We start from the raw sequence: 19885 nt of genomic DNA on the forward strand, positions 1-19885 counted from the left end.
ATACAGTGTTACTGTTTGTAAACAAGAAAGAGTCAAAAATGTAAATAGGAAATCAGTTTCATCTTGAAAATCAGTATCTTTGAAAAAATGCAGTTTTCTCAGTTTTTTGCTCAAAATTGAGTTTTTTCCAGAAAATGATCAATATTCAAATGTTTATACCTCACGAACGAATAAAGATATAATATAATCATTTTGAATGAATGAATGAATGAATGAATGAATGCATTTTATTTTTGGTTTTACATCAATCATCATCAATCATTGTACTCAGTACATCAATCATAATAAACATAAAAATAGGACAATGGCCCTGTAGCTTACCGGCCAAATTAAAAGCTTTGGGAAATGTATCCAGATGCCATTTATTATCACCCAGTTATGTGTATTTATTATATTACAGAAATAGCCCATGTTTTGGTCATATTCCAATCAGATCTGTAAAAAATTCAAATTTACACTTGATCATTTATATTTACTGAGTTATTCCACTTCCTATCTCTTATAATGGGGAAATTTTTCAAAGCTGCACCAAATCCAGAATCAGATCTGGATCCAAATAATTTCCCTAACTTTTGTTGACGTCATCAAAAAGAAGCTGTATACCAAGTTTGAAGTCAATAGGAATTGTAGTTTTGGAGAAAAAGACGATTGAAATTTTTGTAACGGACGACAGACAACGCCGCTGCCGCCGCCGCCGCCGCCGCCGCCGCCGCCGCCGGATGCCGCATGACGACAATAGTTTACGGCCTGTTGGCCTGGTAAGCTAAAAACCAAAAAAGGAATAGGCTAAATGGTAAATGGACTAAACTAATATAGCACATTTTCTACACCTTCATGGTGCCCAAAGCGCTTTACAGTTCCTCACGTTCACCCATTCACACACACACACACACACACACACACACACACACACACACACACACACACACACACACACACCAGTGGGTGGCTGCCGCCACAAAAAACGTACTAACAAAAAACATATGGTGAACTGAGAGAGACAATCCCAATCCATAAAAGACATGACAAACTGTGAGTCTGAAACTGAAGCACTGTGGTTCTGTTTATCTTTCAAATGTTCATTGTGGTCGGTTTCAGATGCTGCAGCTCTTTCATAATTCATAGTTTGAGTTCTTGTTTGTTCAGTATTAATGTCAGCCTTGTAAATCCAAGCTGGACTGACTGTACATATCCTGACCAAGGAAAATAAAATTCTTCCTTTGTGCAGTAATCTACACCTGGCTTTTCTGCCTCCATCCATAATAATATACATTATATAGACTAAATGTCATCTAAAATTAACTTTTATTTGCAAAATACTATAGCAAACTATTACATGATCAAAAACAAAGTAATTTTTGCAAAAAAAAAAAAAAAAGTCTCCTGGGGGTCGCCTGAAATTTGTGATGTTAAAATGGGGTCATGAGCCAGAAAAGGTTGGAAACCACTGGTTTAGCTGCTTCCAACGTCAGCTTCAATGACTAAATGTTCACTAGTTTACTAATATATCCAACCCAGAGAAGGAACCATTGTAAGGAAATAATAACAGAAATATTATTAACAGTTCTCCATTCCGTGGTCAGAATGTGATGATCTTGTTACAGCCGTCCAGCAGATGGCGGTAGTGGGTCCGGAAGAGGCTCTGTCACAGCAAAACCAACGAAGAAGAGTCACTTCCGGGATAAACAAGGGCATGTGTTGAGTAACAAACCTTGCTAACCCTTGTCTGTGTCTTAACTAAGCGGGGTTCTTCCGTTTTATCTAACAGTATCTCTTTGTAAACTGTTAATAATCCTTCCTTTAGTCGCTGTTCATGGCGGCCTCAGCTCATGTCTCTCATGTCCGTTCACTGTACAAGAGGATCCTGGTCCTGCACCGGTTTCTGCCCATAGACCTCCGAGCCCTAGGGGACCAGTATGTCAAAGACGAGTTCAGGAGACACAAAAGTGCAGCAGCCGAAGAGGTGAAGAGCTTCATGGAAGAGTGGGAGGTAAACCACAGACACCCACAGTGACCAAAGCCCCCCCTCTCCAGCCCACTGTGCATTCACCTGCTTCTAGTCTAGTCTGCTTTATTCTGGGCATCTTTAATGACTAGATTATGTCAATAAGTCTGAACTGAATAACTGAACTGTCAGCCTCATGTGAGATTTGCACTTCATCATTACTTGTTGAATGGATGAGATTATGGTAAGAGTTCAAAACAGCATAGAAGATCATTTGTTATTGGGCCTGGCCTGAATACTGCAATACTAATGATTCTATACCTGTTTTTAAAAAATAATTTTGCAGCAACCATAGTAGTTCAAATTGTAGGTCTAAGCAAGTAATTTAACATGCCATTAAGGAATAATAACTAAGTATTTATTAAAAACAGGACTTTTTCGTCATTGACAAAGTAACAGTGAGGAAAAATATACAGCAGTTATTCAAGGTTTGGAAAAAAAATACCAAAAAGTGCTGTTCCTCAAGGAAAGTGTGAATATTTAGCATACCACACTTTTCTTACATAGTACATTACATAGTACATTATATCCAAAAATGAAACTGATATAATTTTTATTTTGGTTTTAAAATAATTTAATTCATGGTAATAGAGTGAGGTGTTTGTTCAGTGTGATTCACCATAATAATAACCAAAGATTTTATTAAAATACTGATCAAATTTTCAGTCTTTGACGACATGTTTCATTACTATATTTAATACACATCTTTCTGCTGTTTTTTTTTGTTTGTTTGTTTGTTTTTTTAAATATAATAAATAACATTCAAAAATCATTATAGTATTTGATTTTTCTGAAATTTATTTTGAACATATTATTTACACATTGCTATTTATATTCTGAAGTTATGCTGTATACATTCATTTACAACCTTTATGGTTCTTAATCTACACTGTATTCTCATATATTTTCTTAAATATCCAGTTGTAATTCTGGTACAAATTAAATAAACACAGTTTTAGAAACTAGAGATATACTGTATGTGTTTCATGCTGAGTAATCAAAAGTATTGTTTTAGAGTAAAAATAAATTGACTGATGTTCACTTTTGCTTGGCCAGGCCCTATTATTAATGTCTGAGTTAAAGCCTCAGACAAACAGGTGTAGGTCTGAGTTGTATCCTAAGACCAGTATCATCTATACCATTTTGTCTGAATCCATCCATTGTATGAAAATAACCGGCCACCCATGTCCTCTACCAGAAAAAAGAAAAAAAAAATCAAATTTTCTACATTTTGGAGAATTTTTATTAACCATGCTGTGCCTTCTCTGTAATAGAATGTCACAATATTGAGGAAATATTTATTTGTCTGTAGGTCAACTTTTGTCCTTTATTATGATCCCTGTTTAGTCTACACATTCATATTACTTGAAATGTGTCACCTCTCACATCAATGATAAATGAGTCATTAATGTGAATTAATATATAATCCTCCAGATTTTAGTAGTTTTTATTATTTCCTGTCAATGTGTAAAATTTTTCATAAAACAGCTGGATGAAACAAACATATATGTTATATTTCATTTGGAAGTCTTTTAATGATGATTGATATTTAAATTGAGTAACTTTTAAGAAAAAATGTAAAACATATCAGATTAGTTCTTCTTAAATGCTTTCTGTTTTTTTCGTCCTCTGTCATAGTAAGCTTAATATCTTTGGTTTGCAACCAAATAAGACATCTGAGGACGCCACACTGGGCTTTTGAATAACCTTTTCACCATTTTCTAACATTTTATAGAGGGATAAAACAGTTTATTGATTGAAACAACAAGCTGAATATTTGCTACTTGCAACCCTATATGGCATTTTATGTCGCAGCAGTATAATCTACCATAGGTTTAAAGTAGAACACAGATTTAGTTTCAGCTTTGTTGTAATTAAAACAGAGAGAACTTTCATATGTAAATTATTATTATTAGAATCAGTTAATCAGTCAGCTCCCAAAAGTGATACTGGTCTGAATGATATTACATGGTGGACATTTTCTGATATATTTGTACATGAAAACCTGCCCAAAAGATTAACCCTGATCTGAAAAACAAGAAAAAGAAATAGTAAGAGATTGTGCTTTACAGATGTCCTCAGATCTGTTACTACTGTCATAAGACTCTACTTTATTTTTTAGTTTTGTAGAATAGAAGTATTATATACAAAAGCATATCTGAGAGTGCCCATTGTATATATTAAATATATATCAGACTAGTATATTTTACACAGTTGATATGAAAGTAACGATGGAATGACTTCAGGTGTAAAGGATGTCATAACTTTTGGAAGCTGCTGTGTGAGTTAAATTCAAGCACAATCTTTTATTCAGTTATTTAAACTATTTTTTCTATATTTCTCTCAAATCTGCCCTCTTCCATTTTTATTTCAGTAGTTTTTATTTGTTTTCTACTGTTAACTGCCACTAGAGGCTCCTCTTCTTCATAAACTGTACTGTATGTTTATAAATAAACTATTATTAGACTTCCTATACTGAACTGTACTTATATTACTGGTAAAGGAAACTGAAGACAAAAATCATATCATCATCAATTAAAGGTCATGTTTCATGCATAAGACCTCTTCCAATCCTTTAACCATTAATAATAATGACACTTTATGAGTTTCAGCCCCCACTTTTCATCAGTTTTGCTCTAGAGCTGTACAATTTATCAATTACACAGCTTTTAATGATTGTATTATCACAAAATGCTGATATTTAACGGTCTTCTGTGTTTATGAAGATTCAATCACACTAAGCAGATACTGTGTTAAAAATACTAAATGAAAATAGGTTCATTTGTAAAAAAAATAAATAAATAAAATTTTGGATTTCTTCATAATAGTTTAGAAAATGAACATTAAAAAATAATAAACTGTCCTTACTTTGAGAACCAATAGACTCAAGTTAGAATCACAGATCTAAGTACTGTCCACAATAATTGCAATGGATTTTTTTTTTTTCACCAAATTGCACAGGCCTTTTTTTGCAGTTGTCATTAAATAGATAAAAAGGCATTTTTAAAATGTGTGTCTGCCCAAACCCCAGTAACAGAAACTATACAAAAGTGCCCTACGCTGCTGAAGGATGACTGAATAATAACAGTGCATTTATTTACTTATTTATTTACTGTAATAGAAGCCGAGGTGGTTTGGTTGGAGGTCCTCTAACTCTGCTGTCAGTCACCGTATCTCTGATTATTCTAACATGACGCTTCAGTGTCAGTTCAGCTCAACACCACATGATGGCAGAACAGCTTCAGTGAAAACACTGATGGCAGTAGTGGAGTGTTTGAAGAGTCTGTACCATACCGTCTTCTCAGTTGGGTCCAAAATTCCATCTGAATAAATGTGTAGTTGTTAGACATGGGTATTAAATGTAAAGGTAGAGAATCAGGTGACTCAGAGCATGTGGGAAAGTTTATTGAAACACTGTTAATCCTCAAGTAACAACAAGCAAACTAGAAGTTTTCCTCTAATTTTCTTTGGTTTCTGGAGAATTAGTTTTTGCATGATGGCTTTTTGTTGTTGTTTGGCTGGAAACTGAATCTGTGCATCATTTTGGGCAGATATTATCACAGTATTATTGACAATATGTAGATGAACTGAAAAGATTACCATGTATTTCCAATATATTCAGCTTTTGTAGTTTCATTACCTCAAACAGGGGTCTGCAACCCCTGGCCCCTGATCCAGCTGTGGCTCCTTAGCCTCACTCCATTGTCTCCCTGTGTCTTTGTCAGAAGAACAGAAGGAAGTGCATAACATTTATATTTGGCTATTTGAGTGGTCTGCTGTGCTCATTGTTCTCAGCCAAAAGCCATTTTTACATAGTCCATCTGTAAAAATGTGCAGCTTACTGAATTTGTATCCGTTCATAGTTAATCTAAATAAGCCACAAACCAGCATATGCTAAAAATCCCAACTTTCTCCTTAACTGTAGTTGTATATTTCATTAAATACATCAAACATTGCATTATTACAATGTACTGTAGAACTGCGTGATATAGAACAAAAAAAAAAAACATAAATACATTTTCATCCATGTTTATTTATAATTTTTTTCTGTCATGTTATGGATGATTTATCATTTCAATTGATTATTTTCTGGCTACATGAACTGAAAACAAAACAAGACTTAACAAGTGGTGCCAGGTACAGCAAACCCCGCCCCTCGCACATTTTGTGGCTTATTTTAGCATCGATCCAGCTGATGTCATCATGTCTATGCGTGTGGTGATGTCAGCATATCAGTTGCCTCTATATATGTGCCAAGTTTGAAGTAAATTGAAACAAAATTGATGTTTCCATGGACATTTTAAATTTCACCCATTATAAGTAAATGGGAGAAGAAAAAAGTGTTTAAAAAGTCCTAAAAAAATGTGAACTTTGACTTACTGTTCCCAAAATATAACCACGTCTATTCTGGGTCACTGGTAAAGTATAACCCCAATTTGGTATGAATTCAACCAATAGTTTTGCTGCTACAGACATTTGAAATTGCACCCATTATAAGTAAATGGGAAAAAAAAGGTTTTAAAAATTCATAACAAATTTTAACTTTGACTCACTTTTCCCAAAATGTAATCACATCTATTGTGGGTCACTGGTGATCTGTAAACTCAGTTTGGTATGAATTCAACCAGTAGATTTGCTGCTAGAGTGTTAATAAAGAAAGACAGTAAGTAAGAAAGAAAGAAAGAAAGAAACAAACAAACAAACAAACAAACAAACAAAAACAGGGGGCGGGGTAATAATACTCTTTGTTTACTAATACTGTATGCCATATATGACAGCAGAATCACAGTCATAATGTATGTATTTCAAGAAACAAATGATTTGAATTATGATATGATATGATATGATATGATATGATATGATATGATATGATATGATATGATATGATATGAAAGGTCTCTAGAGGAATACTCTGTGTTGTCTTTCAGGCATTTTACACAATTTTCAGACAGCAAAACCTAAATTAGTTGAATGAATTTAATATATTACCCAGCTCCCTGTAATGCACTAAATAGACTGAATTAGGCTAATTATTTTTTCCTGGCTACTGAAAGATCTTTTGTGTCTGAATTGTTTCTTTAGACTCTAAAAGTTGCCAACTGTTAAACTAGACTGTGGTGGTGTCATTTGTCCTTCCAGACTTTAGTAATGAATCCACAACATTGTCACATTAGCATAACTCTAAAGCATCTGTATAAATCAGACTTATTACACATTGTTTTTTTGATGGACTTACAGTAATTCTTTATCGTTATTTCTTCAGCAGCAGGAAAGCATTACATAGCATAAACTCTGCATGTTAATGTGGGCTGAAACTGAACATTTTAGCACAGACAGATGCTAGATTATCGCCATAAACAGACTGAGATGGTGACATTATCCTTACAAATGACTACTCATAGGTTCGTATAGCACTCTCTGCAAAACACCATAATTATTCTGATAAGAGTGACCTCAAATGAATGTTAACTGAGTAGAAATGTTTTGACTTGCCTGTTTTTTATATTTTTAATGACTTAATCTTTCAGTCACCCAGAAATGTAGATCAAATAACAAATTAAGATGGATCACAATGTAAGACTGTGCGATTATCCAGTCCTTTTATACAAATTAGTACAGTTTTTGCTTCATATATGACTAATAAGCCAGGTCAAAGGTGAGAAACAAGTGGAAATGGGAATAAAATCAATATCTGTGCCACATCAGATGAATATATTTGTCATTCTAGTCCTTACTGAATTGTACATAGTCTGGTGTTAACAGTCCGAGCACCAATGATAATGCTCTGAATGTCTGCCTGAGCTGAAGGTGATCAGCATCGGCGTCTCTGCACGTCGTCCTCACGTTCCCAAAATAATCCAAACCAGAGAAGCTTTTCTTTTTTAATATCACAATGGGGGACAGCCAGTGTTTTCCGGCACAATTATGGACTGCAGGGGAATGGAAAATCACCCATCTGCAGGTAATTTCTCTAATGAAGTAGATGGTGATTGCAGCTGGAATCCTGAGAGGTCCCTTTGTCGTTGCAGGAGGTGCGAAGCCACCGGGGAAGAGGCAGTCGCTTTCATTACGCCTCACTATACCTGTTAGCGGTGTCCGCAAACCCACAGTCCATCTGAGTCGGCCCCAGTCAGTGGACGAGTGGCTTTTGTCATGTCTGCGTATTGATTTTGCAGGATTTTAAATGCGACAGGAGAAAGTTAATCCGACAAAAAAAAGGAAAAAAAACCCAAAACACATGTTGCTGTAATGTTTGGACTGGTGTGCATAGGAAATAACAGCAATGGGCTCTGTCTAATTACTGATTCATCTAACCAAGACAAAATGACAGAGAGCCAAAGGTGACCGTGATAAATGAATGTAAAAATCAGCCTGTAAATGCAGTCTGAAATTGCTGCTGGTCCAGGGCTAAAAAGCATCCCAGTGGTCAGAGTTGAGGAATGTTGTTTTAGTGGACTGTTATTTTCAGAAACAGAGAAATCTATGAGCACAGTAAAGGAAACATATAAAGTAAATATAAACAATAATGGTACTATTTAGAAAAGTTGATAGTTTGAGTGAAATTTAGATTCAGACAAGTGGAATTTAACTGTTACACTGGTCTACAATTTTTAGAAATGATTTGCTTCAGAGATTAAATGCGCTAAATGTTACGTATTTTAATAAGATTAATTGGAAAATAAATTACAAAAGTACCGGTTTGCTGATGTTTTCAAGGTATATGATTAAGTGTTATTACACATATATATTGGCTTATGTACATTTATATAATAGTTTTATAAATCTTCCACTAAATAGAACCTGTAAAGTGAATGTATTCTAATATGTAGACAATGTTTTGAAGTAGATCTTGTAGCTCTGAGACAGCCACTGATCAGCCTTGGCGGAGGTCTGCGCTCTCTGAGTGCTTCTAGTTAAATACTGTACCTCTCAGGAATCATTTCTTTATATCTTTTTTTAAACTGAATTATGTTTGATATTTGTTTTATCTCCACACACAATTTGTTCCACAATTTTACTCCACAGATGGTGATACAGAAACTTTTTAATGTAGTGCGTACTTTATGAATCTTTAAATTTAACTTTTAAATTTAACTTTCCCCTTAAATCATAGTCTCCCTCTCTTTCACAAAACATTTCTTGAATATTGCCTGGTAGTAAGTTATTCTTTGCTTTATACATTATTTGAATAGTTTTGAATTCCACAAGGTCAATGAGTTTTTAAGTTTTAGATTGTAAAAATGGTGGATTTGTGTGTTCACGAAAACCAACATTGTGAATGATTCTTATTGCTCCTTTTTTGCAGTAGAAAAAGTCTTTGTAATGAACTTGTATTTCTCCATACCTCCAAACAGTAAGTTAAATAGGGTAAGATCAATGAATTATAAAAAATCTGAAGTGGTTTTTGTATCGGCTTGTTTTTAGCCCCCAATTAAAGGTATCAGCATCGTCCCCGGGCTCTATTTAAAACTGTTCAACAGTGTTTCAGACACTTGTTCTTGCGTGTTGTAACAGTTTCCTACTGTAGGAACAAACAGTATCAGCCTCATGTTTGGGCTGAAGCTCACTGGTACCTGGTTTCAGAAATATCTCATTTAGATCATCCAAACAGGGTGGTACAAATCAAGGTGTTAATTTTGTGACATTCTGCAACCCATTCAGTCACAGACCTTTATCATGTCCTCCACTAGTTGATCATAATCTGTGACTATGGTCGTCCAGAAAATGATACATCACTTGCACAAATGAGTCCTGATCTGTTTATTCTGGGCTTCAATAAGAATTCCAGGTTTCATCTTTGCATCACTTCAGACTGGGCTAAATTTTTGTTTCAGGTATGAGAGCCACCTGAATTTATCTAGAGTTTATAGAGCTGAAACAGTGCCAAAATATGCCTCCATTGGCCATACACTGATTTGTACATTACTCAGAATCTTTACATAATGGAGGAAGTCTGATTTCAGATTTGGAATCAGTGACCAGATTTAGGTAAAATCAGGTATTTTTGTCTTTGATCGTTGTTGACCAGTGGATGTGATGTCAGTTCTATTACACTGGTCAACAACAAATTTATTGTTTAGGTTTTTTGAGCTGATTTAGGATAATTTTGGTGTGCTGAATCCAAAAATCACATTAATTTTGCTTAATCAGGTCAACTTTCTGAACTATGCTACATATTGACTTTTTAACATTTTTGCTTACATTTATGGGCATTTTCACATCATATGATACAACATTTTTTCATATTTCTTGCAATAAATGAGTTCTAAAGATTTTACTTTTGCCAATTTATGATTAATGGTTTTTTTAATATTACAGGTGAATGAAATGGCTTCGACTAGAAGATCTTGCAAAAATAAGCCTGACGTATTCTGCTACATCTGCGGTGAATACACCATTGTACCTAACAGGAATCAAGTCACAAGTTTCATAAAGTTTCATAAACCTATTTGGATGAGAATTATATAAAAAAATCAACTGATAAAGTCACAAAAATGTAATCAGTTTTGTGAGAAGATCAAATTTTTCAAAATCAAATTAGCAAAAAAAACCTGACCTGATTGAGAAAAACAGATGTCATTTTTGGATTTAGCGGTGCAAAATGGTCCTAATTCAGTTGAAAAAACCTAGACAACTTGCAAAAAAAATTTTTTTGTAACCCAGTGTTATCAGCCAAGAGTGAACAAGTATTACATGAAAGGGGCATGACTAATGGCTGCCAACACCAGGTCTGATGATGAGGACTGAGGTCAGACATGCCCATCCAATATCCTCCTGAGCCTTAGCAATGCATTTTTGTCCTCTGTAGGGGACAAGAGATTCACAGCTTTACTCAAAGAAAGAAGACCCTGTCCACTGCAAAGGACATTCCATAAAGTATAAAAATGTATCTGAAATTGGTGTTTCCTATTAAAACTTTTACTTCCATGGGTCTCAGGAGGATCAGGTGGATTTGGAGAACAATGCTTTCAGTGTTGGATCATTTCCAGTTCAGTAATAAATGCACAACATTGATAGAATTTTTTTAAGAACAATTATGCCGCATTTCCACTACATGGAACCAGCTCGACTCAGCTGGGCTAGGCTCGACTCGGTATTCCTGGAGACTGTTTCCATTACAAGATACTACCCACTTTACAGTACCTGGTCGTCATAGCGATGCGGCGCGTTATTTCCATGTCATCTCTTCAGAGAGTTGCTGAAAACTTGCTCGTTGCATGTTGTCTCGTCTGAATTTTTACGTCGGCCACCAAAGACTGAATCTCCTCGACCGACCATGGTGTAGTTTTGGGCTGTTATCATGTGGATTAATGTATCACTATATTTACTGTCAACTTCCGCATCTGTTTTTTGTGAAACGGCGGGTCACAGAGACAACTCTCTGACCAGTCAGTGGTCTGTAGTGTTATACATCACGTTTTAGTGTCTGGTCCCCAGTTCTGAAACCTCAGCGGAGGTGATACCAAAAAAGTAGTACCGGGTACCAGATTCCAGGTCCTTTTTCGTAATGGAAACGCAAAAAGACTGAGTCGAGTCGAGCCGATACTACGCAGTGGAAACAGGGCATTACTCTACAGATACAGTTCAACTATATTTATCCCTAATGGGAAATTCAATGTTAAAAAAGCGTATTTACCCTGTCTTCGGGCTTGCCTGGTCTTAAAAGACAAGCACTAACTGTCAAAAAATAACTGTCATGATTTTCTGAGACAAAAAACAAAATTTCCAAAATGGTGAAGTCATTCTAATTAGAATGTGGATCCTGATGTGAACCATTCTCTAGGTGGAGTGAGACATTGGCCAGATCTGCTTTATGTAATATTTTCCAACACAAAATACATTTTAGTTTTTGAGTTATGTGAAGACAGACAAGACCAGATTTCTCATTCCCTTGTGGGGGTGAGGGCAAAAAGAGGCAGATAAATGGCACAAATTTAAGCAGTACATCCATTAGAAGTCAGCCTGTTGGATTAATATGCTGAGTGGGCATCCTAAAATAAAAGAAAATGAACGATCATAATAAATAGAACAGTCTGAGGTCACTGAGGTTTGGACTGATAAAATGGGGAGGGGAGAAAATGGAAGAGAAAACAGAAAGAACCCAAGAGGAGGGATCCGTGTCACAGGAGAGACAGAGCAATGTACACTGAGGTCTGGACAAACTGTATACGCTGAACATTTACACTTCTATAATATAGACTGTGAGAGTGATAATGTTCATATAAATGGACACAATGAAAAGGTCACATTGATGAATGTACAAACAATCACAATCATCTTTTTAAAAATAGTGCAGTTATTCCTGGGGGAGAATTGAATGATTTCAAAAACTGTAGAAACATCAAATGTCAACCCTCTGGTGTTGGTTGGATGTAAGGATGAGAAACTCAGGAGGATTCTTCTTCTTGGAACAGATCTCAATCCACAGGTCAACACCTAAATCTGACTAAAAACCCACCTGATGCTGATCTGCATTTGCATAATAGAAGGAATATAAAAATAATCAGCTATGTTCACTCAAATGCCACAGACAAAATTATTATTAACTCGTAAACACCCAGTGCTACTTTTGTGTCAGTTCCCAAATGACATTTTCTCTATATCTAACCTTTATTAAAGGGGTCATATTTTGCTAAACCCACTTTTATTAGTCTTTGGTTCATTTATTTGTGTATTTGGACCCTAATAGTTAAGAAAGTTTGAATTTGAACCCTCCAGGTGCTGCAAAGCTATCTATATATTCATTTTGGCAAAACTCAAGTGGATTTCTACAACCCGTTTTAATTCCTGCTTAATTTGTTATGTCTATAACTAGTTATGTCACAACATTTGCACATATTAGGTCAAGACTTCCGATGAAAATTTCTCTGAGTACGACATAACTTTTCATCAGCTGCAGCGGTTGTAGTCCATACTGAAAATATGTCCAAACTTCGAGCCGATTACCTAAAATGTTCAGTTGTTGGTTGAACGGGACAGAGCAGCACAGACAACAACCTGGAGGGGGTGGGGCCTGAAGTGGCTCATTTGCATTTAAAGGGCTAGTGCTCAAAGTAACCTTTCTGGTGTCATTACTCAGAAATAGGGTTGAAGATGAACCTGTGGAGTTTAATTAACGAAGAATTCAGACCTAAGCATAGCATTTACAGTTTATGTAGACCACAGGGAAATGTTTTAAAATGCAGAATTTCATTTAAAAAAGCAAAATATCACTCCTTTAAGTGATTTATCACTATATATTATAATATTATCATCTGTAGTTTGCATTTTATCTGTATAAATTAGATATTTTTCTGTATTTAATTTACTGGCCATGAAAATGTTCATGAAAGCTCAAATTAAAGTTGAGGTTTATTATATCAAGAACAGAGAAAACTGCAGAAAAAGTGACTTTTTCAGTAAAATCTATTATTAACTGAACATAATTCAAGCATTTCCATCCACTGTCATTTATCAAACTCCATGGGTTTTAATGGTGAATCAATGTTGTAGAAGATGACGGTGTTTCCACGTTTACTTCGGAGCCTCTGAATGTCCAAATGGGTCATATCTGACCATTAAAAGATGACAAATTATTTTACACCAATTATTTACATCTATTGGTAGGATTAGTGAATGAAGTGGTATTAAACAGTTTAGATCAATAGATGCTTTTGTTCATTGATGGATGTTTGAGTCTTTATGGGTCATACAGAATTATTATTATCACTGACTTCACTACAAATTTGTATTTTCTGTTCAGTGTTTGACAGAGAACTTCCACTCTATCTCCGCTCTCTTGTGAAAACATTGGAGTGGGAACAGATGAGGAGTGGGACCTAAAATGCAATTACAACTCTATGTTTGTTGTGTAATCCAGTTATTTCAGAAGCACTCTGGGGAGTTGTGGACTCCTATTAAGTCAAACAAGCTCTCCACAGAGACAGAAGGAAGGGAAAGTAATGTTCAAAAATGCAGGGAAAAGGCACCAGATTTTTCCTGACTGTACTGAATGTGGTGGATGGTATATAAATAGAAAAGGCGTGTACTCTTAAGGCTGTGATGCTTTTATTTATACGGATAAGAAGTTGAATTTATCTGAGGCTGTCTGTGTCAGCGTCAAAGTGACGTCAGTGGATGCAGACGTGTACTTGTACTCATGCTACCAAAGGTCAACAGTCAGTTTCATTCACGGACCACATTCACAGTGATAATAACTGATTTTTGTTTTGTTTGTTTGGATATTGTCTTTTTGTTCGAAAAGAAAATAAACTCAAGTACAAATGACTTTACACTGAACTCACTGAAACCAAATAGGGTCAAACAGTTAAAGTTTCAGATAATAATAGGAAAAAATAGAATTAGGTCATATTACAACTGATGATTTTTGCTAGAATGCTGTTCTATGTGAATTTAGAAAAAGGTGATCCATTTTGTTCATAAGATGTGTTCTGACAGAAGCTGTCTCTATGTACATCAACAGACTCTAACGTCCGTTAAAATAATTTAGTGTAGATTTTTATCACTTTACACCCAGTTCAGACCAAACAGTGGCTGCTTTTAAAACATAGTTTCATATATGTTGTTTTTCTTCGTGTTTAAACTGTGAAGGAGGCACAGTGTTTTTTTTTGTTTTTTTTGCTATGTCTCCAGGGACATGATATCTTTATTTTTTTTAAATTTACTTATTAGAAGTGATTCCAATACTTCTAAAAATTTAAGAGGAAGTCTTGACCACTTCTTTTTATGATTTTACGGTTTCATCAGTTCTAGAAATATGCACATGCACTAAATAACTCACTATCTTCATTGGAATTTAACGTGCTACAAATTCTATTCAGCATAAAAAAGCCTGAAAAGCCAGAAATTACAATGGAACTAAGAGTGTCATTGTGGAGGGTAAAGCCTCAAATAAATCTAAACTTCTGTTTTATGTCCAAACATAACATTTTGACTCATATTCCAAAGTACATCCAAAAAAATGTTTAGATTCAAGGTTGGATTGAAGATTTATTACAGCGGAGTAGGCGGTTCTGGCACAACTTCACCCACTTTCAACGATAAAATCTTTCAGAAGGTCAAGGACTCCAGCAGCTCTTCTTCTATAGAACTTATTCTAAATATTCATGAAAAGTTAAAACAGCACGTTTCAGTTTGTGGCCTTCATCAGGACGTGTTGGTCTGTCTTTAGAGTTAAATAGTGTCTCCCTGCAACTATTCCTGGAGTTCTTTTACTTCATCCATTAATTTACGCCTCAAACGAAACGTTATCCCTTTGAGGGTTTTTCAAAATGTGGAAAAATCAATCAGAATACTTTATTAATCCCAGGGAGAAATTATTGGGTGTTACAGTCACTCCCTTCAAGTATAATAAAAAGTAGCAAGAAAGAAATGGTCAATACAACAGAAAAAGAAATACATATATAAAGCTTTAAATTTATGTACAACATATATATAGCTCAGAATATAATATCCATATTAAAATATTCTATTAAGGCACAAAATTAGAACAGCAATTTGTACAATATGTACTGGACAATATCAATATGATAATTAAAGAAATATACATAAGTGTGCACGAGTATTGTTTGTAATTATAATTTTGTGGTTATATGGTGGAGTTAAACAGTCTGATGGACACAGGAATGATTTCCTGTGTGGTTCAGTGGTACATTTGGATGGAATCAGTCTCTCTCTGAACATGCTCCTGTGTCTGACCAGTACGTCATGGAGTGGGTGAGTGGGGTTGTCCAGTATAGTCTTGATTTTGGGCAGTATTGGACAAGCCCACTCACCCACTCCATGACGAATGTGTTGTGTCCAAACAAGACGACATATATGGTCAAAAACTGGGACAAACGTCCACCGGTGTAATGCCCCTTTAAAATAAATGATTCAACATATAAAAGAACAATTAAATTAAAACCACCTCTCTAACCTAAATTATTCCATTTATTTTCACACTTCACACCTGTAATTTTCCTGTGATAATATGCATTTTACTGTCTTCGCTACAGAAGCAGCTTATCATATCATCTGGTTGCAATGTTGCGAATTGGCCATTTCATGCTTGTCTTATCAGAAGTCTTTGGTCTTATCTGGGCTTAAAGGGGAAGGATTATTCTCCTTTTAATATGTTACTCTGTCACATATCCAGAGAAAATGTATTTTAAGCGTAACCTCAAAACTCGACACAGATTGTTCATTGTAACACCCTGCACATTTCAGTGTCTGTTGCTTTAAAGGTCCCGTATTATGCTATTTTTCAGTCATGTCATATAGGTCTCAGAAGCCCAAAAACATAGTATTTAAATTTGCTCGCCCCAAAATCATCCTTTTTTCGGAGTTTCAGCGGTCGAAAAAGTCCCTCTCACCAGCCCTCCTCAGAACAGGCTGTTTCTGGGCCTGCTTCCGGGTATGCAAATGAACGCATCTGTCCACGCCCACTCCCCCTCCCCTCTCTGGGAGAGGACGCGGCTTCCGCTAGCGGTACTACGCGCTAATGTTGAGTGTGAAGCCATGGCTCTCTCGTCTACAATACACATGTCTCAGACAGAACGTCTTTCCAAACACTGGCTTTCTTTGCCTTGAAGCGTGATTGAGCCCCGACGGAAAACGGCGGTGTTGTGTCGGGTTCGTGGACCTGACATGGAAAGACGCCTGCCGCCACTAATGCAGGCAGCTACTAACAAGCTTGATGCTAACTATACTGATGCCAACCACAAAAGGCCCGTGTTCAAAGTAGTTCTGTTGAATGTCTCTTGATATTATCAGCTCTTGCATGTTAACGGGGACGCAAACGTTAGCAGCAGTAACCGAGCTATGTTAGCTGCCATGCTAACGTTAGACGTACACATCAACCACCAGCTTATCCGTAATGTAGGGTTATGCAGTAAAGATACAAAAAAATGATAAGAACTTACATCTGCCACACTTGTACTTGGGTCACAAAGCGTTGGTACTGCGTCCTTCTTGATTCGGAGTCTTTGTGCTAAGCCGGAGCTGTATGGGCCCATGTTCGAAAAACACTCGTCCGTGAAATGCCAGGCACACACATACAAGTGTTTGGGAATGTTGTTTGGTACATGACCATCACAGGTAGAATCCAGCCACTTTTTACGGAGAGGCTCGGAAGTGGGGAGCAAAATAAACTATCGTGTTGGTGTGTGCAGCCAACAACACCACAACTTGCGTGTCTCGCCTTCGCCATGTTTGTTGTCCAAGAGGTACTTTGCCAGGGAGGGGCTCACCTTTTCATTCAGGGTGGGGGCACAGTCAGGGGGAGGAGTTAAATCCGCTTATGTCGTCATAAGCGGACCCAACTCAAACTCGGCCGTTTGAGCAGGCATTTTCACAAAATGTGGTGTAGCAAGGCAGGGAGGAAACAGACAGTTTTCAAATTCGAACCTCATAATGAGGCTACTGCAACACTCACTACTATAAGAAAACTGTCACAAAGTGAGATTTGCATAATACGGGACCTTTAAATTCAGTTGCCGCTTTCCTGTCTGTGCCATGGATACTACCATTGAGACACAGACAGCACCAACAGATCGTTCTATTGAATACTTCACAATTTGAGCTGATAATTTACATTTACATTTTTGCATTTGGCAGATGCTTTTTTCCAAAGTGACTTACAGGAAAAAAACCAAAATAGAAGAATAAAATACAAGAATAGATTAAAGACATAAAACAGCTGTACAATTAAAAACAGTGTCGTACAGAAGAATAAAAAAGCAAAATGATAGACTAAAATACAAGAATAGATAATAAAGTAAATATAGTTGTGCTCCAAATCTCCATTAAATAATTAGTGTAACCTACCAGTTACAAAAAATGCTCTGAGGTTTGTTCTAATTTTAAGTCTTTATAAGCACTTACGTTTAACAAAATAACTTCATATCTTGGGGAGAACACCATATCATTGTTTGTTAAAAATAAATGGATGCTTTACCTTTACATGTCTTTAGTAACTGCTTACAAAAGTAGGCGTATTTTTCTTGTCATCTGCAGTGAATATCTAACATGAGCTTTGGCTTTGAGTCCATGAAATGAGTTCAGTAATTGTGAAACAGATGTCGTTCTAGACCAGGTACTAAGTACTACTATACTTGTGTAACCCGCTCAAGTTTAGCCTGTAAGAGCCTTTAAGTTTAGCTTGTGTTTTCTATTTTATTTTGGATTTTTTGACACTGAGCTCTGAGGTCATTTTTTGTTTTATATATCTTTTTTTGACAACTTTGATTTGATAACAAAGAGGACATTGCAAACGAGAAAGAAAAGGGTTTATGTTGAATTTAATGTGGTGTTAAATAAATACCAGCTGTTTGAAGTGAAATTTAAAGAATTGTTACTCATTTATCTACTCCTTCTTGAAAAGTTCCTTGAAAATAAGGGCGTTTTGTTACTTTAACATTATATACCTCTCTTTACATAATTTTACTTACACTTGTCACTTGTTCATCTTTCTCTATCGCCCCCCCCCACAGAACTACAAGGACACCCTGCAGACCCAGATACTGGAGGCAGCGACAGGCCAAGCCAAGTTGGTCAAGTTCGGAGTCGACCTATCGGAAAAGAAACTCAACGACTTCCAGGACGACCAGATAGGACAGCTGTACGAACTCATGCTGGAGTCCTCCAAACCCAACAGACAGTTCAACATCCAGGAGGACGGATCCGCCAAATAACGGCAGCCCCAAGAAAGGCATGCAGATAACATATAAAGAAAACAGAGGGTGCTGTAATTTATTTTAACCAGGAAATGTATCGCCTCTGAGTGCTTCAGATGAACAGTGCCGCTCAAAGGCTTTTGGGAATATTGGATTATTTTAATTTAAGCGCTGTGTAATATCTCTGTGTTTGTGTCTTTTATTCTATCTCTGACAATAAAAAGAGATTCCTCAGGCTACAGTGCAGCCACAAGGTGCATTAAGGTGGCACTAATTACTTTCCTTGTCAACTTGTTTGCATGAATACAATTCTGAGCTCATGGATGAAAGGCACAACTGAAGCGAGGGCTTCACATCATCGATGGCGCTTTCAGCCTCAGCGCTGATGTCACCATTGTTGGGGTGAAGTCCTCATTATCCATGTGGAAACGCGAACACTCGGGTCGGCTCCGACACAAAAGCCGTGAACTGTGCAGAGAGATCGAGAGGCGTTGGGAGAACAACTGGAGAGGGCACCATTGTTGACGTGCTGTTTGCATCCCACGGAGTTCAGACTTCATCTGTGGAAGTAAAAGGTCATCAGTCATGCACAATCACAAGTCAAGGGTCTGTGTTTGAAATGTGATGCAGTTCCAAACAGAAAACCCACCTTCCTTCTGCTCAGTCGTCTTTTATGAAAGATATTTTTTCTATCATTGTAGAAATACCTCCTGTTCTCCTCCTCTGGACACAGTTTAACAGCTTCTCATTTAAATTCACTGTTCTGTATTTGTGTCCTGTATAATCTACTCTTTGGACTGTTTAATTACAATTATATAAATGTAATTCTTGCCTTTGTATATTCATTTTCTTCATCTTGTTTCTACTAAAGTGCCTACACACTTGGCCGCCATAGTTACATGACTGGAATCTTGCTTTTGATGAAACACCACGCATAAAAATGTATCAAGCTGTTAGAACACCTAATTTGCACAGAAGCTTGGGATTCTAAATGAAAACCCATATGTATTACTAAACATGATGAATTCACAGTGGGGCTGTGTTTTCATCATTCCACACTCGGAGTTGATTGATACTTTGAAGTCTCCAACTTTGACTCATAAGAGTACTTCATTTTCCATTGTTTATTTTAGGAAGGATTTTTTTTTGTGTGTTAGTCAAATGAGTATGTGTAGGATTTTATTCTGTATGATGAACAGTAGGCCTTTGTAGAAACCAGTTACAG

At 36.3% G+C, this 19885-nt stretch overlaps 1 protein-coding gene across 1 annotated transcript; it reads left to right on the forward strand.

Moving 5' to 3' along the window:
- Window positions 1-1669: 1669 nt before the first annotated feature.
- sdhaf3 (succinate dehydrogenase complex assembly factor 3) lies at window positions 1670-19497 on the forward strand. The gene is made up of 2 exons (XM_030148045.1): window positions 1670-1990; window positions 18478-19497. The coding sequence occupies exons 1-2, from the start codon at window positions 1814-1816 to the stop codon at window positions 18676-18678; spliced, it is 378 nt and encodes a 125-aa protein (XP_030003905.1). The 5' UTR covers window positions 1670-1813; the 3' UTR covers window positions 18679-19497.
- Window positions 19498-19885: the final 388 nt, after the last annotated feature.

The sequence above is a fragment of the Sphaeramia orbicularis genome, chromosome 11 (genome assembly GCF_902148855.1).
Source record: "Sphaeramia orbicularis chromosome 11, fSphaOr1.1, whole genome shotgun sequence".
NCBI classification, from domain to species: Eukaryota; Metazoa; Chordata; class Actinopteri; order Kurtiformes; family Apogonidae; genus Sphaeramia; species Sphaeramia orbicularis.

Bases quoted from the DNA above. Each gene is read 5' to 3' on its own strand.
- sdhaf3 (XM_030148045.1), top strand. From the start codon at position 1,814: ATGGCGGCCTCAGCTCATGTCTCTCATGTCCGTTCACTGTACAAGAGG. The intron at 1,991-18,477 runs GTAAACCACAGA...CCCCCCCCACAG, and splicing joins GCTTCATGGAAGAGTGGGAG to AACTACAAGGACACCCTGCA.